We start from the raw sequence: 20,572 nt of genomic DNA on the forward strand, positions 1-20,572 counted from the left end.
CAACATGAATCTGACACGGGTGTACACGTGTTCCCCATCCTGACCCCCACTTCCTCCTCCCTCCCAGTACCATCCCTCTGGGTCATCCCAGTGCACCAGCCCAAGCATCCTGTATCCTTCATCGAACCTAGACTGGCAATTCATTTCTTATATGATATTATACATGTTTCAATGCCATTCTCCCAAATCATCCCACCCTCTCCCTAACCCACAGAGTCCAAAAGACTGTTCTATACATCTGTGTCTCTTTTGCTGTCTCACATAAAGGGTTATCGTTACCATCGTTTGCTGTGTCTTAATAATTTTTTTTGCTTGTTCCCTCTTTTTCTTTGTATTTAGAGTTCCATATATGAGTGGATTTATAAGGTATTTCTCTTTTCGGAAAGTGTCTACAAAATGTTGTTAGATCAAAGGTGGTACTTAACCTTGATTGGATTAATACAACCTCGTCAAGGTCAGGTGATGTGGGAGCAGACTCAAAGGCAGCAGGAAAGGGAAACGACCCCACGGACCCTCCTTAGCCACCTTCAGAGGTGCACAAAGTGTCCAGCACCTACCTTCTGAGCATGTACTGACAGGTAAGAGGTATGCAGCTGGGATTAAGGCTGATTTAAATTTGGTGGTGTGTGTCCATCGGAGAAATGGGACAGTAGACGAAAGAGGTACCAGTGTGCTCTAGGCAATGGGGTATGGATACTTTAATGTTTACAGTTAATGATGTTTGTAGGGTAATTTTCTTGAAGAGATCTCTAGTCTTTCCCATTCTGTTGTTTTCCTCTCTTTGCACTGATCACTGAGGAAGGCTTTCTTATCTCTCCATGCTATTCTTTGGCACTCTGCATTCAGATGCTTATATCTTTCTTTTTCTCCTTTGCTTTTGGCTTCTCTTCTTTTCACAGCTATTTGTAAGGCCTCCCCAGACAGCCATTTTGCTTTTTTTGCATTTCTTTTCCATGGGGATGGTCTTGATCCCTGTCTCCTGTACCATGTCACCAACCTCCGTCCATAGTTCCTCAGGCACTCTATCAGATCTAGTCCCTCAAATCTATATCTCACTTCCACTGTATCATCGTAAGGGATTTGATTTAGGTCATACCTGAATGGTCTAGTGGTTTTCCCCACTTTCTTCTATTTAAGTCTGAATTTGGCAAGAAGGAGTTCATGATCTGAGCCACAGTCAGCTCCCGCCCAGTCTTGTTTTTGCTGACTGTAAAGAGCGTCTCCATCTTTGGCTACAAAGAATATAATCAATCTGATTTCGGTGTTGACCATCTGGTGATGTCCATGTGTAGAGTCTTCTCTTGTATTGTTGGAAGAGAGTGTTTGCTATGACCAGTGCATTCTCTTGGCAAAACTCTATTAGCCTTTGCCCTGCTTCATTCCGTACTCCACAGACAAATTTGCCTGTTACTCCAGGTGTTTCTTGACTTCCTGCTTTTGCGCTCCAGTCCCCTATAACGAAAAAGACAGCTTTTCTGGGTGTTCTAAAAGGTCTTGTAGGTCTTCATAGAACCGTTCACCTTTAGCTCCCTCAGTGTTACTGTTATAGGCTTGGATTACCGTGATAATGAATGGTTTGCCTCGGAAATGAACAGAGATCATTCTGTCGTTTTTGAGATTGCATCCAAGCAGTGCATTTCGGACTCTTTTGTTGACCATGATGGCTACTCCATTTCTTCTAAGGGATTCCTGCCCACAGGAGTAGATCTAATGGTCATCTGAGTTAAATTCACCCATTCCAGTCCATTCTAGTTCGCTGATTCCTAGAATGTCGACGTTCACTCTTGCCATCTCCTGTTCGACCACTTCCACTTTGCCTTGATTCATGGACCTGACATTCCAGGTTCCTATGCAATATTGCTCCTTACAGCATCGGATCTTGCTTCTATCACCAGTCACATCCACAACTGGGTATTGTTTTTGCTTTGGCTCCATCCTTTCATTCTTTCTGGAGTTATTTCTCCACTGATCTCCAGAAGCATATTGGGTACCTATCAACCTGGGGAGTTCCCCTTTCAGTATCCTATCATTTTGCCTTTTCATGCTGTTCATGGGGTTCTCAAGGCAAGAATACTGAAGTGGTTTGCCATTCCCTTCTCCAGTGGACCACATTCTGTCAGACCTCTCCACTATGACCCTCCCATCTTGGGAGGCCCCTCATGTCACGGGTTAGTTTCATTGAGTTAGACAAGGATATGGTCAGTGTGATCAGATTGGCTCGTTTTCTGAGATTATGGTTTCAGTGCATCTGCCCTCTGATGCCTCTCGCAACAACTACCGTCTTCCTAGGGCTTCTCTTACCATGGATGTGGGGATCTCTTCAAGCTGCTACAGAAAGGGCAACTGCTGCTCCTTACCTTGGACAAGGGCTATCTCCTCATGGCCGCCCCTCCTGACCTTGAAGGTAGAGTAGCTCTTCTCGGGCCTCCTTCGCCCACGCAGGTGCTGCTCCTTGAATGTGGGGTTGCTCCTCTCGGCCACCGATTGTGTGATCACTCACCTAGAGCCAGACATCCAGAAATCTGGATGTGAAGTCAAGTGGGCCTTGAAAGCATCACTACAAACAAAGCTAGCAGAAGTGATGGAATTCCAGTTGAGCTATTTCAAATCCTGAAAGATGATGCTGTGAAAGTGCTGCACTCAATATGCCAGCAAATTTGGAAATTTCAGCAGTGACCACAGGACTGGAAAAGGCCAGTTTTCATTCCAATCCCAAAGAAAGACAATGCCACAGAATGCTCAAACTACCACACAATTGCACTCATCTCACACGCTAGTAAAGTAATGCTCGAAATTCTCCAAGCCAGGCTTCAGCAGTACGTGAACTGTGAACTTCCTGATGTTCAAGCTGGTTTTAGAACAGGCAGAGGAACCAGAGGTCAAATTGCTAACATCTGCTGGATCATGGAAAAAGCAAGAGAGTTCCAGAAAAACATCTATTTCTGCTTTATTGACTATGCCAAAGCCTTTGACTGTGTGGATCACAATAAACTGTGGAGAATTCCGAAAGAGATGGGAATACCAGACCACCTGACCTGCCTCTGGAGAAACCTATATACAGGTCAGGAAGCACCAGTTAGAACTGGACATGGAACAACAGACTGATTCCAAATAGGAAAAGGAGTACGTCAAGGCTGTATATTGTCAGCCTGCTTATTTAACTTACATGCAGAGTGCATTATGAGAAACGCTGGGCTGGATAAAGCACAAGCTGGAATCAAGATTGCCGGGAGAAATATCAATAACCTCAGATATGCAGATGACACTGCCCTTATGGCAGAAAGTGAAGAGGAACTAAAAAGCCTCTTGATGAAAGTGAAAGTGGAGAGTGAATAAGTTGGCTTAAAGCTCAACATTCAGAAAACGAAGATCATGGCATCTGGTCCCATTACTTCATGGCAAATAGATGTGGAAACACTGTCAGACTTTATTTTGGGGGGCTCCAAAATCACTGCAGATGGTGATTTGCAGCCATGAAATTAAAAGACGCTTACTGCTTGGAAGGAAAGTTATGAACAACCTAGACAGCATATTGAAAAGCAGAGTCATTACTTTGCCAATAAAGATCCATCTAGCCAAGGCTATGGTTTTTCCGGTGGTCAAGTGTGGATATGAGAATTGGACTGTGAAAAAAGCTGAGTGCCAAAGAATTGATGCTTTTGAACTGTGGTGTTGGAGAAGACTCTTGAGAGTCCCTTGGACTGCAAGGAGATCCAACCAGTCCATCCTAAAGGACATCAGTCCTGGGTGTTCATTGGAAGGACTGATGCTGAAGCTGAAACTCCAGTACTTTGGCCACCTCATGAGGAGAGTTGACTCATTGGAAAGACCCTGACGCTGGGAGGGATTTGGGGCAGAAGGAGAAGGGGACGACAGAGGATGAGATGGCTGGATGGCAATCGTGCCTCAATGGACATGAGTTGGAGTGAACTCCGGGAGTTGGTGATGGACAGGGAGGCCTGGCGTGGTGCTGTGATTCAGGGGGTCGCAAAGAGTCGGACATGACTGAGCAACTGAACTGATTCAGTGAATTTGCTAGATGAAACTTCATGTGTACAAAAAATATATTTCAATTTCAGTAGATCATAATTTTGGTGAGCACCAACAACTTCGGTGTTTTTGTTCCCACCCTGTGGACCCGTTTCACTCGTCAGCCATCCCCTTGCCACTATCCTCTGACATGCACTGCTCTGCTCTGTAAGAATGTTTGCTTTTGTGTCATTTGCTTTCCTTTCTTTTTGTGCTGACTTTTTTGCTTTTGAAATTTGTGTTTAGTGTTCCACATCCAAGTGAATGCACAAGGTATTTCTCTTTTCTAAATGGGTCTTCTAGACACTGAGAGGTATAGGGTGATTTTTGCTGTTCAGTCGCTCAGCTGTGTCTGATGCGTTGTGACCCCCTGGACTGTGGCCTACATAACGTTGATTGGTTAAGAAAACCTCATCAAAAAAAAAAAAAAAAGGAAAGAAAACCTCATCAAGGTCACGTGACCTGAGGGGAGTAGAAAGTCAACAGGAAAGGGAAATTTCCCCTCTGACCCTCCTCAGCCACCCTGGAAGCTGCATCTCCTCGGTTGGAGTGTCCAGGACTCATGATTCTGAGCATCTGCTGACAGACTGGAGGCTCACAGCTGAATTTCAGGTTGTGTGGTTTAAATTTGGTGTTTGGCTAGTCCCTCAGGGAAATGGGACAAGAGGAAAGTCATGTAGTGATGTGGCTTTAGGCAGCTGGGGATCGATTCTCTAGTTTCTTTGGAATTTTAATTGTTAAAGTTTTGGAAGTATCCCGTTATAATTTTAGTGAAGTGTTAGGTGCATTGCCATACCTTTCAGCTTCTGTGAACCACACACCTTCTCAGCACCAAAAACTGCAGGTTTCCTCTGTGACTATCTGCTGCCCCATTTTCTTTGCGGCTCCTCTTCTGATTCCCTTCACTCACGTCTGTGCATCTTTGTATTTGCCATCATGTCAGCACTGTCTTCTTTAAAATTCTTTTTACTTGTTTTCTTTTCGTCTTTTGTGTTCCACACATGAGTGACATTGTGAATTATTCTTTCTCTTAACAAGTCTTTAGATGTCGTTAGACCAAAGAGAATAGCTGATGTCACTTGGCTATGAAACTCGACAAGGTCATGTGACCTTGGAGCAGCCTCAGGTCAGCTGGGAAAGGGCAATTCCTCCTTGACTGGTCCTCGGCCACCATCAGAGCTGCATCTCCCTCAGTGAGGGCATTCCTCCCCCACCTCTCTGATCCTCTCCTACAGAGAGGAGGAGCAGAGCTGGACTTTAGGATGGTTTGCTTTTTAAAGCTGGCGTTCACCATATCGCTCAGAACAAAAGTCCATAGTAAACTTATGTAGTGATTTGGCCTGGCGATAGGGTAAAGTGTCTTAAACTTTATAATTTTACTTTTTGAATTGAGTAAATGTTGGTGTTAATATTGGATGTTTCATTTGTCCTTTTTTTTTTTTTTTTTGCAATTACAAAGCTAATTTTAAAACTTTGGGGTGAACTCCACATGAATAAAAAGACCGGAAAAGGATAACTCCCTCACCCTCTGGCAGTGGCCGAAAAGGAGGGAGGCTACCTGAGGGGAAGGAGGCACAAAAGGGACCCGCTGCAGACTCAGGGCAAAGGGAACGCCATCGGTCCTGGGGCCTGGGAGCCCTGCGGCAGGAAACCCCAGCGTGGGGGCACTGACTTCAGGCACACAGACAAGGGCAAGAGGGTTGCACACGAAGCCCCAAAGCTACTTGGCTTCCCCCTTCCCTTTTGCCTTTCTCAGCTTCTGCTGCGTGATCTGCGTGTCCCTCTGCTTGGGGGACAATCGCCCCGGCAGCTCAGTGCTTTCCCTTCACCGAGCTGCTCTGCCTTTTCTTATTCTTCTGGCGGGCAAGCTCCTGCTGGTCACCTCGCGTCATGGGGACTACAGAGACTCTGCCTTTTTGTACATTATTACATTTCAGTTTTTGACCTTTATCCAGGCTCACCACCCAGATTTTCCTCTCTCCCTGCCACTGTACATTTGTCACTATCCTGCCTTCTCCTGTGAAGCTTCCTCCCTCAGTTCAGTTCAGTCACTCAGTCGTGTCTGACTCTCTGCCACCCCATGGACTGTAGCAGGGCAGGCTTCCCTGTCCATCACCAACTCCCAGAGTTTCCTCAAGCTCATGTCCATTGAGTCAGTGATGCCATCCAACCATCTCATCCTCTGTCGTCCCCTTCTCCTCCTGACTTCAGTCTTGCCCAGCATTAGGGTCTTTTCAAGGGAGTCATTTCTTCGCATCAGGTGGCCCAAGGATTAGAGTTTCAGCATCAGTCCTTCCTATGAACAGCCAGGACTGACTTCCTTCAGGATGGCCTGGTGGGATCTCCTTGCAGTCCAAGGGTCTCTCAAGAGTCTTCTCCAACACCACAATTCAAAAGCATCAATACTTGAGCTCTCAGCTTTCTTCACAGTCCAACTCTCACATCCATACATGACTACTGGAAAAAGCATAGCTTTGACTAGGTGGACCTTTGTTGGCAAAGGAATGTCTCTGCTTCTGAATATGCTGTCTAGGTTGGTCATAACTTTTCTTCCAAGGAGCAAGTGTCTTTTAATTTCATGGTTACAGTCACCATCTGCAGTGATTTTGGAGCCCCCCAAAATAAAGTCTGCCACTACTCCACTGTTTCTCCATCTATTTGCCATGAAGTGATGGGACCAGGTGCCATGATCTTAGTTTTCTGAGTGGTGAGCTTTAAGCCAACTTTTACACTCCCCTCTTTCACTTTAACCAAGAGTCTCTTTAGTTCTTAACTTTCTGCCATAAAGGTGGTGTCATCTGCATATCGGAGGTTATTGATATTTCTCCCGGCAATCTTGATTCCAGCTTGTGCTTTATCCAGCCCAGCGTTTCTCATAATGCACTGTGCATGTAAGTTAAATAAGCAGGGTGACGATATACAGCCTTGATGTACTCCTTTTCCTATTTGGAACCAGTCTGTTGTTCCATGTCCAGTTCTAACTGTTGCTTCCTGACCTGCATATAGATTTCTCAAGAGGCAGGTCAGGTGGTCTGGTATTCCCATCTCTTTTGGAATTTTCCAGAGTTTGTTGTGATCCACACAGTCAAAGGCTTTGGCATAGTCAATAAAGCAGAAGTGGATGTTTCTCTGGAACTCTTTTGCTTTTATGATGAGCCAGTGGATGTTGGAAACTTCCTCCCTATTGTCCGCTAACTCTTCTGGGTATCTGTGTGTTGGCCTCTCTCTTCTGGTTTGTTTATCGATGTGTTGATTTGTTACCTTTTTGTTTGCTCTCACTGGTCTACCCAGGAGTGATGTCCTTTGTGTTTGCTTTCAGCCTCTGACTTAATTCATTAGCATCATAACAATAAGGTCTCTCCATGTTCTGGAAAATAATAACATCTCAAATTTTTTTCTTTCTTCTTTTTTTCTGGCTGATTAGATTTCCATTGAATATGCATACTACTGAAAGCCAGAAACATTATTTGTTCACCCTTAGTTGAAACATGTATTTCACATTAGCCAGGTACAAATGAGACGCTGAGGACAAAAGTTCCAGAAAACAGACCCTTAGCCGTGAGTCATCTAATCTAGTAGAGAAGAAGATAATTTGAAGTGAATTTGTACTTGAAAATTGCTTTCCCTGACGCCAAATGGGAGAGTCCAGTTTTCAAAATTCATCACACTTAATTTTTATTTTCAAATGCCTATTCTTCAATATTAAGTGTAGCTTTCCCCTAGAACAAATATTTGTGTACATGTGGGGGAGATCTTTTATCTCCTAGATTGTGATACATGTAACCCAAGTCTCTAAATTTAGTATTCCGAGGATGCAAATCCAAATGCATGTTAGTCTGGGTCCTGATCTGTGTGTCAAAAATCAGGGGAGAATATAGAAATGTCTGGGCAGTTCAGTTCAGGCACTCAGTCATGTCTGACTCTTTGGGACCCCATGGAGCACCCCAGGCTTCCCCGTCCATCTTCACCTCTGGGAGCTTACTTGAGGTCATGTCCATCCAGTCGGTGATGCCATCTGACCATCTCATCCTCTGTCATCCCCTTCTCCTCCCACTTTCCATCTTTCCCAGCATCAAGTCTTTTCCTATAAGTCAGTTCCTAACATCAGGTGGCCAAAGTACGGGAGTTTCAGCTTCAGCATCAGTGCTTCCAGTGAATATTCAAGACTGATATCCTTTAGGATGGCCTGGTTGGATCTCCTGGCAGTCCAAGGGACTCTCAAGAGTCTTCTCCAACACCACAGTTCAAAAGCATCAATCCTTTGGCATTCGCCTTTGTTTACAGTCCAACTCTCACATCCATACATGACTACTGGGAAAACCATAGCCTTGACTAGACAGACCTTTGTCAGCAAAGGAATGTCTCTGCTTTGTAATATGCTGTCTAGATTGGTCATAGCTTTTCTTCCAAGGAACAAGCATCTTTTCATTTCATGGCTGCAGTCACCATCTGCAGTGATTTTGGAGCCCCCAAAAATAAAGTCTGTCACTGTTTCCCTATGCATTTACCATGATCTTAGTTTTCTGAAGGTTGAGTTTTAAGCCAACTTTTTCACTCTCTTCTTCCACTTTCATCAAGAGGCTCTTTCGTTCTTCTTTACTTTCTGTGAAGTGAAAGATCTGGGCAGGAGAAGACAATTTTTCGAAACCTGGTCACGATGTCATGATTCCCATTTAGGGTCAATAGGGCAGGGATGTCTCTGTGTCTGCATCAAATGATGGGTGTTTTTTTGTTGTTGTTTTGATTTCACAGGGGAAATCCAAAAATTAAGATTGAGGAGAATCTCCAGTAGGTGTGGAAGATGGCTGGTCAGTACGGATGGCTGAAAGCCTGCCGACTCTTTCAAGAGCAGAAAGTGAGGAAGCAAAACCCGGGACCTGGGAGGCAGACGGCTCCCCAGCCACAGGACAAAGACTCTATGGTGAGTGGAGGCTTGGACCCACAGGGAATCTGTGGGTGGCATGGACTGCGGAGACAGGGTTTAGACCTGGAATATTCTGGGTCCATCACTCACTAGTGCATTCGCATCCTAGATAGCTGCCTCCACCTCCCTCCTGAGCAGCTTGGGCCACTCAGAGCCTGGGAGGAACCATCTGGGCTCCTCAGGGTTATGTCTGCCCTGGCTTCATCCAGATCTTTCAATGGGCCCTTACTGTTCAGCCAGCCCCTCCTCTTCTGATGCTTGTGACAAGGGCTTTGGGAACCACAATATTGTAACGATCCCGGCACCTGAGGGACTGCGCCCTTTCTCCAGAAGCCGCATTCCATGCTCTCCATCCGTCCTTGCATTCCCTCTGAACTCCTGCCTGTGCTTTCTGCTGACTCTCTGACCTGGTTCTCCTCCACCCACAGGTGAAGTGTAAGGACTGTGGAGCCTTTGGGCACACAGCAAGGAGCCTCAGGTGCCCCATGAAGCGCTGGCAAGGGGCGCTGGTGCCCCTGCCCTTGGGGTCCAGATTTGGTAAGGAGAACCTGGCGTGGAAGCTGCAGGACCCACTGGCCCCAGGGACCCCTAATGCGGCTGAGAAAGAGGAGGAGGAAAGACAGAGGTGAGTGGCGGGGAGGTGGGACCCAAGGTCAGGGCTGAAATCTGGAGGCGGTTCCTCTCCTTGTTGACACTGTGCTGAGCCATCTCTAGAAAGGACAGGGCAACTGGGGAGACAGAGACAGGAGCCACGTGCTCAGGGGCCACACTCGGGGGCTCACACCAGGCCCTGAAGTCACTAAGGAGAGTGGGGAACACACACTGCTTTGCACCTGACCGGCCCTGAGGCCATAGAGATGAAGAGACAGGACTTCCTGGGAGACCCTGCAGGGGCCTCTGGAGTCAGGGAAGGACACGGCGGGGGGGGGGGGGGGGGCGGCTGCACAAAGGCAGAGGGCTTCAGGTCCGGTGTCACCCCCAAACTAGGAAAGGGGTGGGCCACAGCAACCGTGACCTGGACACTGGGTTCTGACACTTGACCTGTTTGTGTTGCAGGAAAGAGGAGCAGCAGAAGAAGCTCCTGCAGCGATTTCCCAGGAGGCCCCGCGCTTGGCAGCCGCAGAGCTGGAAGGAGGAGCCGGAGCCCGGCCTCTGCCTGAGGGTCAGTCTCTTGGGCCCCCTCTTTAATCGACTGGCCTCAGTCCTGTCTCTGGGAGGAAACCGGTCATGTTCTTTCCTGACCAATGTCAGCATTTATTTTTCAGATGCCATTTTTCGTGGTGCCTTTGATTTTGCATTCTTACTCGCATGTCTGGCGAGAAGCTGGTAGGGACATGGATGTGATTTATCAGCAGCTTCCATAGTCAAATCCTTTAAGTTAGAACAGGAATCTGTACATTGTGATTCATCCTCCAAAACTGGACATGAAAACTCATTTTGCCATCAAGGCACCTGCAAAACACCAATCTGTGTACAGTCTCAAGAAGAAGGTCTACCAAAAGCTTGCTTCCCCTTACTTAACAAGAGACATTGTTAGAACATTTCCATTGGCCATTGGATGTATAAATGTGTCAAGGTCACATGAGCACCCTGATGTTGAGGATCTTACCATGTAAAATTAATTCCTGTGAGGTGTTTTTCTGGAGGGAGAGGAGATTCTCACACCTGGCCTCTCTGTGTGGTCTTCTCTTACAGCACCCAAACATGCCCCTGCTTATCCACACATCCAGGAGGAAATCCTTCCAGGATCCAGATCACCCAAGAGGGTCACCCACCAGGAAAGATGATGTGAATTCCAGCCTCCCCGCCGTGTCTCTCATCGGCAGGAATGTGGCCCCGGCCGCCAAGGGCAGCGTCGAGGCTCCAGGCAAGAGATGTGCGCAGACCCCCGGCCTGACATGCGTGAACCCCCCAAAGAAACCTAGACTCAGCCCCATCCAGACCCCCCAGCAGAGCACTCCCACAGCAGATCTGGGGGCCTTCCTGAATCTCCCTCCTCCAGCCAGCACAGCAGGACGTGGACCGAGAGTGGCCTTCCGTGCATCCAGGGAGACAGCTGCCCAGGGGCAACGCTTTGACCTCCAGCCTCCCGCGGACAGATCTCCCTCCAGGAGCGTGTGCGGGGTCCCCGCAGTCCGCCTGCCGCCCATCATCATCCGCGTTCGGGCCCAGCCTCTCAGGATGCGCTTCCTGAGAGATGCCGAAGGCTGCTGGAGCTGCCACTACACGGCGCCCCCGTCTCCGCGGCCTTCGGAGCGGCCAGCCCCTCCTGCTCAGAGCCCGTCCATTGAACGGGAGCCCGAGGGACACGCTGTCCCCGGGCCCCGGAGTGTCCTCTACGATGACCTCCTGGTGTCTTCTTCCTCCGAAGAGAGTGACTGGGACGCAGACACCAGTGGCAACTGAGACTCGTCCTCCAGCACCCGGTGCCCTGACTTGACTGTGGCTGGCGGGTGGGCTGGGTGTTAGAGGGAGCGGCTGCTCCCGGTGAAGCCGGACTCCCCACCCTGGTGGGCGAGACAGCAGTGGGACCGGACCTCCCTGGGGACACCCAGCTGCACACACTGCCCTGTCTCCTCATGGAACCCCAGTCTGTCCCATGACACTTATCCAACCGAACGGCAAGCTGTCAACCTAAAACGATTATAAGCAATTGAGGCAAACTCTAGGAGTGACTTGTAACCATTGTGTAGACAGGAAGTGATGGTAGTATCTGTAGTTGATGATGGTAGTGTCTGTGTTGATGGTAGTAGCTGTATCTGAACATTTGGAACCTGCCTAAAGGCCTGACTCTGCTCTGCAGAAGGTCAGCCGACACCCATCCTGAGATAAGTCTAGTGGACTCTGTGGAGTCTTGCACTGTAATGCACAGTGGGGAAAATTCCCGTGGCTGTGCTTATCAAGTGTCATTACATGGTACTCTAAAGCTTTGTTTTAAAAAATTTCTTTCTGTGTATTCAGAAGAAACAAGAAAAATTACACAGTCATCTCAAGAGATGTAGAAAGATCATTTGGTCACAGTCAATATCCTGGCCAGGCTGGCCCTGCACCGAGGCCCTCCAGGGCCTTCCTTCAGCCCTAAATCAAATCACCAATAGGTCAAGATCCATTTCATATGTATATATAATTATATACTGTTGAATTTAATATGCTAGTAGTTTATTAAGATCTTTTGTATTTATGATCATAAGGGTATTTTTGATTTTGTTATTAAGTATTATTTGATTTTGTTATCATGGAAAGGTACACTTTGGCTCAGTCGTGTGTAACTCTTTTGGACCCCATGGACCTCAGTCCGCCAGGCTCCTCTGTCCGTGGGGATTCTCCAGGCAAGAATCCTGGAGTGGATTGTCATGCCCTCCTCCAGGGGATCTTCCCAACCCAGGGATAGAACCTAGGTCTCCTGCACTGCAGGAAATTCTTTACAGACTGAGCCACTAGGGAAGCCCTATTATGTAATACTGGTATGGAAAACCGGTTGGAATCAGTTGCCGCCTTGCTTTTGAATGATCATTTTCGTAAGAGTGATGTAATGTCTCCCACCAATTTTATAAAATTTACCAATGAAAAAGTTTGAATTTTAATAAAGTTTTACCATATAAAACATTTTGTGTGTGGTTTTTATCTCTAAGCCTTGAAGATCATCTTAATACTATTTTGACTCAAGATGCATCTTGTAATGGAGGGGAAAGAGGAGCATGGGAGGACTTTATGAAAAACACAGAATCAGGGCCTCCCAGATCCCCGGGGCCACTTATGCACATTAACAACGCCCCCGTGTCAGTCCCCTGCAAGGAGAATGTGGTCAGCCTGTGCACTGCCTACAGCCACAGGGAGCCCCGGAATAACATCAGCCCTCATCCTCAGGTGCCCTGTGACAACTCTTCCTCCAGAACCTAGGAGTCCAGACACCAGGCTTCTGGGTATCTTAGCAGGGAGCTACAGGCAAGTGTCAGGGACTGTTGTTCCTGGACCAACAGGGGCCAGCAGAGGCCACCATGAGTGGTTTGAGAACTCCTTGACCAACCGGGCACTTATCTACCCTTGCTCAGGCTGAGGGTCACCACCCCCTTGTCTCTCAGTGAAGTGAGCGAAAGTTGCTCATTTGTGTCCAACTCTTTGCCTTTTCATACTCTTCATGGGGTTTTCAAGGCAAGAATACCGACGTGGTTTGCCATTCCCTTCTCCAGTGGACCACATTCTGTCAGACCTCTCCACCATGACCCACCCACCTTGGGCGGCCCCACATGGCATGGCTTAGTTTCATTGAGTTAGACAAGGCTCGGGTCTGTGTGATCAGATTGGCTAGGTTTCTTTGATTGTGGTTTCAGTGTGTCTGCCCTCTGATGCCCTCTCACAACACCTATCGTCTTGCTTGGGTTTCTCTTACCTTGGACGTGGGGTATGTCTCCACGGCTGCTCCAGAAAGCACAGAAACTGCTCCTTTCCTTGGACGAGGGGTATCTCCTCACGGCTGTCCCTCCTGACCTTGAAGGTGGAGTAGCTCCTCATGGCCCTCCTTTGCCTGTGCAGCCGCTGCTCCTTGGATGAGGGTTGCTCCTCTCGGCCGCCTCCCCTGACCTCAGGCCGGTGGTAGCAACTGTCGGCGGCTGCCCTGACCTCGGCTGAGGGGTAGCTCCTCTTGGCCACCGATGTGTGATCACTCACCTAGAGCCAGGCATCCTGGAATGTGAAGTCAAGTGGGCCATAGAAAGTATCACTACAAACAAAGATAGTGGAAGTGATGGAATTCCAGTGGAGCTATTTCAAATCCTGAAAGATGATGCTGTGAAAGTGCTGCACTCAATATGCCAGCAAACTTGGGAAACTCAGCAGTGACCACGGGACTGGAAAAGGTCTGTTTTCATTCCAGTCCCAAAGAACGTGATTGTGAAGTAGTTCAGTCGTGTCCGACTCTTTGCGACCCCATGGACTGTAGCCTACCAGGTTCCTCTGTCCATGGGATTTTCCAGACAATAGTACTGGAGTGGATTGCCATTTCCTTCTCCAAGGGATCTTCCCAACCCAGGGATCAAACCTGGGTCTCCCGCATCGTAGACAGACGCTTTACCGTCTGAGCCACCAGGAAGAAAGGCAATGCCAAAGAATGCTCGAACGAACACACAATTGCACCCATTTCACACACCAGTGAAGTAATGGTCAAAACTCTCCAAGCCAGGCTTCAGCAGTATGTGAGCCATGAACTTCCAGATGTTCAAGCTGGTTTTAGAGAAGGCAGAGGAACCAGAGATCAACTTGCCAACATCCACTGGATCATCGAAAAAGCAAGAGAGTTCCCGAAAAACATCTCTTTCTGCTTTATTGACTACGCCAAAGCCTTTGACTGTGTGGATCACAATAAACTATGGAAAATTCTGAAAGAGATGGGCATACCAGACCACGTGACCTGCCTCTTGAGAAACCTATATGCAGGTCAGGGAGCAACATTAGAACTGGACATGGAACAACAGACTGATTCCAAATAGGAAAAGGAGTACGTCAAGGCTGTCTGTTGTCAACTTGCTTATTTAACTTATATGCAGAGTACATCATGAGAAACACTGGGCTGGAAGACGCACAGGCTGGAATCAAGACTGCCAGGAAAAATATCAATAATCTCAGATATGCAGATGACACCACCCTTATGGCAGAAAGTGAAGAGGAACTAAAAAGCCTCCTGATGAAAGTGAAAGAGGAGAGTGAAAAAGTTGGCTTAAAGCTCAACATTCAGAAATGAAGATCATGGCATCTTGTCCCATCACTTCATGGGAAATAGATGGGGAAACAGTGGAAACAGTGGCAGACTATATTTTTCGGGGGGCTCCAAAATCACTGCAGATGGTGATTGCAGCCATGAAATTAAAAGATGCTTACTCCTTGGAAGGAAAGTTAGGATCCACCTAGATAGCATATTGAAAAGCAAAGATATTACTTTGCCGACAAAGGTCTGTCTAGTCAAGGCTATGGTTTTTCCTGTGGTCAAGTATGGATGTGAGAGTTGGACTGTGAAGAAAGCTGAGCACCAAAGAATTGATGCTTTTGAACTGTGGTGTTGGAGAAGACTCTTGAGAGTCCCTTGGACTGCAAGGACAGTCCATCCTAAAGGAGATCAGTCCTGGGTGTTCATTGGAAGGACCGATGCTGAAGCTGAAACTCCAATCCTCTGGCCATGTCATGCGAAGAGTCGACTCATTGGAAAAGACCCTGATGCTAGGAGGGATTGGGAGCAGGAGGAGAAGGGGACGACAAAGGATGAGATGGCTGGATGGTAATCCCGACTCAATGGACATGAGCTTAAGTGAACTCCGGGAGTTGGTGATGGACAGGGAGGCCTGGCGTGGTGCTGTGATCCATGGGGTCGAAAAGAGTTGGACACGACTGAGTGACTGAACTGAACTGATTCAGTGAATTTGGTAGATTAAACGTTATGTGTACAAAAAATATATTTCAATTCCAGTAGATCATAAAATTGGTGAGCACCAACAACTTAGGTGTTTTTGCTCCCATCCTGTGGATCCATTTCACTCGTTGGTCATCCCCTTGCCACTATCCTCCGACATGCCCTGCTCTGTTCTGTGGGAATGTTTGCTTTTGTGTCATGTGCTTTCCTTCCTTTTGTGTTGACTTCTTCGCTTCTGAGATTTGTGTTTCGTGTCCCACATGGAAGTGAGTGCACAAGGTTTTTCTCTTTTCTAAATGGGTCCTCGAGACACTGAGAGATACAGGGTGATTTCTGCTGTTGAGTCGCTCAGCTGTGTCTGATTCTTTGTGACCCCCTGGACTGTGGCCTACGTAACGTTGATTGGTTAAGAAAACCTCATCAAAAAAAAAAAAAAAAGAAAGAAAGAAAACCTCATCAAGGTCATGTGACCTGAGGGGAGTAGAAAGTCAACAGGAAAGGGAAATTTCCCCTCTGACCCTCCTCAGCCACCCTGGACGCTGCATCTCCTCGGCTGGAGTGTCCAGCACTCATGATTCTGAGCATCTGCTGACAGACTGGAGGCTCACAGCTGAATTTCAGGTTGTGTGGTTTAAATTTGGTGTTTGGCTAGTTCCTCAGGGAAAAGGGACAAGAGGAAAATCATGTAGTGATGTGGCTTTAGACAGCTGGGGATCGATTCTCTAATTTCTTTGGAATGTTTTTTAAACTGTATAAAGTTTTGGAAGTATCCCATTATAATTTTAGTGAAGTGTTAGGTGCATTGCCATACCTTTCAGCTTCTGTGAACCACACACCTTCTCAGCACCCAAAAATGCAGGTTTCCTCTGTGACTATCTGCTGCCCCATTTTCTTTGCGGCTCCTCTTCTGATTCCCTTTACTCAGGTCTGTGCATCTTTGTATTTGCCATCATGTCAGCGTTGTCTTCTTTAAAATTCTGTTTACTTGTTTTCTTTTTGTTTGTCTTTTGTGTTCCACACACAAGTGACGTTGTGAATAATTTCTTTCTCTTAACATGTCTTCAGATGTCGTTAGACCAAAGAGAATAGCTGATGTCACTTGGCTAAGAAACTCTGGACAAGGTCATGTGACCTTGGAGCAGCCTCAGCTCAGCTGGGAAAGGGCAATTCTTCCTTGACTGGTCCTCGGCACCATCAGAGCTGCATCTCCCTCAGTGAGGGCATTCCTCCCCCACCTCTCTGATCCTCTCCTACAGAGAGGAGGAGCATAGCTGGAGTTTAGGATGGTTTGCTTTTTAAAGCTGGCATTCACCATATCGCTCAGAACAAAAGTCCATAGTAAACTGATGTAGTGGTTTGGCCTGTCGATAGGGTAAGGTGCCTTGAACTTTATAACTTTATTTTTTAAATTGAATAAATGTTGATGTTAATATTAGATGTTTAATTTTTTTTTGCAATTACATAGCTAATTTTACAAGTTTGGGATGAAGTCCACATGAATAAAAATGGCTAGAAAAGAATAAGCCCCTCACCCTCTGGCAGTGGCCGAAAGGGAGAGAGGCTACCTGAGGGGAAGGAAGCCCGAAAGGGACCCGCTGCAGACTCAGGGCAAAGGGAACGCCATCGGTCCTGGGGCCTGGGAGCCCTGTGGCAGGAAACCCCAGCGTGGGGGCACTGGCTTCAGGCCCACAGGCCATGGGCAAGAGGGTTGCACACGAAGCCCCAAAGCTACTTGGCTTCCCCCTTCCCTTTTGCCTTTCTCAGCTTCTGCTGCGTGATCTGCGTGTCCCTCTGCTTGGGGGACAATCACCCCGAAGCTCAGTGCTTTCCCTTCACCGAGCGGCTCTGCCTGAGCGGCTCTGCCTTTCCTTATTCTTCTGGCTGGCAAGCTCCTGCTGGTCACATCATGTCATGGGGACTGCAGCGACTCTGCTCTTTTGTGCCTTAGCACATTTCAGCTTTCTGAGCCTTATTCAGCCTCACCACCCAGATTTTCCTCTCTCACTGCCACTACACATTTGACCGCAGTCACTATCCTGCCTTCTCCCCTGAACCTTCCTCCCTCAGTTCAGTTCTGATGCTCAGTCATGTCTGACTCTCTGCCACCCTGTGGACTGCAGCTCGGCAGGCTTCCCTGTCCATCACCAACTTCCGGAGTTTCCTCAAGCTCATGCCCATTGAGTTGGTGATGCCATCCAACCATCTCATCCTCTGTCGTCCCCTTCTCCTCCTGACTTCAATCTTGCTCAGCATCAGGGTCTTTCCAAGTGAGTCACTTCTTCGCATCAGTGGCCAAAGGATTGGAAGTTCAGCTTCAGCATCAGTCCTTCCAATGAACACCCATGACTGACTTCCTTCAGGATGGCCTGGTTGGATCTCCTTGCAGTCCAAGGGTCTCTCAAGAGTCTTCTCCAACACCACAGTTCAAAAGCATCAATTCTTCAGTACTCAGATTTCTTTATATTCCAACTCTCACATCCATACTTGACTACTGGAAAAAGCATAGCTTTGACTAGATGGTCCTTTGTTGGCAAAGGAATGTCTCTGCTTCTGAATATGCTGTCTAGGTTGGTCATAATTTTTCTTCCAAGGAGCAAGTGTCTTTTAATTTCATGGTTGCAGTCACCATCTGCAGTGATTTGGGAGCTGCCCAAAAATAAAGTCTGCCGCTTGTTCCACTGTTTCCCCATTTATTTGCCATGAACTGATGTGACCTGGTGCCATGATCTTCCTTTTCTGAATGCTGAGTTTCAAGCCAACTTTTTCACTCTCCTCTTTCACTTTCATCCATTGGCTCTTTAATTTGTCACTCTCTGCCATAAGTGTGGTGTCATCTGCATATCTGAGGTTATTGATATTTTTCCCGGGAATCTGGATTCCAGCTTGTGTTTTATCCAGCCCAGCGTTTCTCATGAAGCACTCTGTATGTAAGTTAAATAAGCAGGGTGACGATATACAGCCTTGACATACTCCTTTCCTGACATGGAACCGGACTATTCATTGTCCGGTTCTGACTGTTGCTTCCTGACCTGCATATTGATTTCTCAAGAGGCAGGACAGGTGGTCTGCTATTCCCATCTCTTTCAGAATTTTCCAGAGTTTGTTGTGATCCACACCATCAAAGGCTTTGGCATAGTCAACAAAGCAAAAGTGGATGTTTTTCTGGAACTCTCTTGCTTTTATGATGAGCCAGTGGATGTTGGAAGCTTCCTCCCTATTGTCCGTTAACTCTTCTGGGTATCTGTCTGTTTGCCTCTGCCTTCTGGTTTGTTTATCAATGTGTTGATTTGTTACTTTTTTGTTTGCTCTCACTGGTCTACCCAGGAGTGAAGTCCTTTTGTGTTTGCTTTCAGCCTCTGACTTAATTCATTAGCATCATAACAATAAGGTCTCTCCATGTTCTGGAAAATAATAACATCTCAATATTTTTTCTTTTTTTTTTCTGGCTGATTAGATTTCCATTGAATATGCATACTATTGAAAGCCAAAAACATTATTTTTTCACCCTTAGTTGAAACATGCATTTCACATGAGCTAGGTACAAATGAGATGCTGAGGACAAAAGTTCCAGAAAACAGACCCTCAGCCATGAATCATCTAATCTAGTAGAGAGGAAGATAATTTGAAGTGAATTTGTACTTGAAAATTACCTTCCCTGATGTCGAATGAAGAGTCCAGTTTTCAAAATTCATCACACTTATTTTTGATTTTCAAATGCCTATTCCTCAATATTAACTGTAGCTTTCCCCTAGAACAAATATTTGTGTACAAATATTTGTGGGGAGATCTTTTATCTCCTAGATTGTGATACATGTAACCCAAGTCTCTAAATGTAGTCTTCTGACGATGCATTCCAAATGCATGTTAATCTGGGTCCTAATCTGTGTGTTGGTAATCAGGGGAGAATATAGAAATGTCAGTTCAGTTCAGTTCAGACACTCAGTCATGTCTGACTCTTTGAGACCCCATGGACTGCAGCACCCCAGGCTTCCCCGTCCATCTTGAATTCTGGGAGTTTACTCGAACTCATTTCCATCGAGTGGGTGATGCCATTCAACCAGCTCATCCTCTGTCGTCCCCTTCTCCTCCTGCCTTCCATCTTTCCCAGCATCAAGTCTTTTCCTGTGACTCAGTTCTTGACATCAGCTGGCCAAAGTATGGGAGTTTCAACTTCAGCATCAGTGCTTCCAGTGAATATTCAGGACTGATATCCTTTAGGATGGCCTGGTTGGATCTCCTGGCAGCACTCGGGAATCTCAAGAGTCCTCTCCAACACCACAGTTCAAAAGCATCAATCCTTTGGCATTCGCCTTTGTTTACAGTCCAACTCTCACATCCATACATGACTACTGGGAAAACCATAGCCTTGACTAGAAGGACCTTTGTCAGCATAGGAATGTCTCTGCTTTGTAATATGCTGTCCAGATTGGTCATAGCTTTTCTTCCAAGGAACAAGCATCTTTTCATTTCATGGCTGCAGTCACCATCTGCAGTGATTTTGGAGCCCCAAAATAAAGTCTGTCACTGTTTCCCTATGCATTTACCATGATCTTAGTTTTCTGAGGTTGAGTTTTAAGCCAACTTTTTCACTCTCTTCTTCCACTTTCATCAAGAGGCTCTTTCGTTCTTCTTCACTTTCTGTGAAGTGAAAGGTCTGGGCAGGAGAAGTCAAACTGTCAGAAACCCGGTCATGATGTCATGATCCCCATTTAGGGTCGATAGGGCAGGGATGTCTCTGTGTCTCTGCATCAGTATGACAATTTTTTCTTTCTTTTCACAGAGGAAATCCAAAAATTAAGATTGAGGAGAATCTCCAGTAGGTGTGGAAGATGGCTGGTCAGTACGGATGGCTGAAAGCCTGCCGACTCTTTCAAGAGCAGAAAGTGAGGAAGCAAAACCCGGGACCTGGGAGGCAGACGGCTCCCCAGCCACAGGACAAAGACTCTATGGTGAGTGGAGGCTTGGACCCACAGGGAATCTGTGGGTGGCATGGACTGCGGAGACAGGGTTTAGACCTGGAATATTCTGGGTCCATCACTCACTAGTGCATTCGCCTCCAAAGATAGCTGCCTCCAACTCCCTCCTGAGCAGCTCGGGCCACTCAGAGCCTGGGAGGAACCATCTGGGCTCCTCGGGGTTATGTCTGCCCTGGCTTCATCCAGATCTTTCATTGGGCCCTTACTGTTCAGCCAGCCCCTCCTCTTCTGATGCTTGTGACA

The 20,572-nt window shown here is 47.0% G+C and overlaps 1 protein-coding gene and 1 pseudogene across 1 annotated transcript; one reads left to right on the forward strand and one right to left on the reverse strand.

Annotated features, from left to right (window-relative positions):
- The first annotated feature begins 8,830 nt into the window (after nt 1-8,830).
- Nucleotides 8,831-11,359, forward strand: LOC138078551 (protein FAM90A5-like). The gene is made up of 4 exons (XM_068971394.1): nt 8,831-8,950; nt 9,382-9,578; nt 10,010-10,115; nt 10,649-11,359. The coding sequence occupies exons 1-4, from the start codon at nt 8,831-8,833 to the stop codon at nt 11,357-11,359; spliced, it is 1,134 nt and encodes a 377-aa protein (XP_068827495.1).
- Nucleotides 11,360-11,418: 59 nt separating this feature from the next.
- Nucleotides 11,419-17,266, reverse strand: LOC138078552 (uncharacterized; annotated as a pseudogene).
- Nucleotides 17,267-20,572: the final 3,306 nt, after the last annotated feature.

Source organism: Capricornis sumatraensis, chromosome 4, assembly GCF_032405125.1.
Source record: "Capricornis sumatraensis isolate serow.1 chromosome 4, serow.2, whole genome shotgun sequence".
Lineage (NCBI taxonomy): Eukaryota > Metazoa > Chordata > Mammalia > Artiodactyla > Bovidae > Capricornis > Capricornis sumatraensis.

Excerpts from the sequence above, each read along its gene's own strand:
- LOC138078551 (XM_068971394.1), top strand. The coding sequence starts at position 8,831 with ATGGCTGGTCAGTACGGATGGCTGAAAGCCTGCCGACTCTTTCAAGAG. Across the intron at positions 8,951-9,381 it reads CACAGGACAAAGACTCTATG|GTGAAGTGTAAGGACTGTGG; the intron begins GTGAGTGGAGGC and ends CTCCACCCACAG. Across the intron at positions 10,116-10,648 it reads AGCCCGGCCTCTGCCTGAGG|CACCCAAACATGCCCCTGCT; the intron begins GTCAGTCTCTTG and ends CTTCTCTTACAG.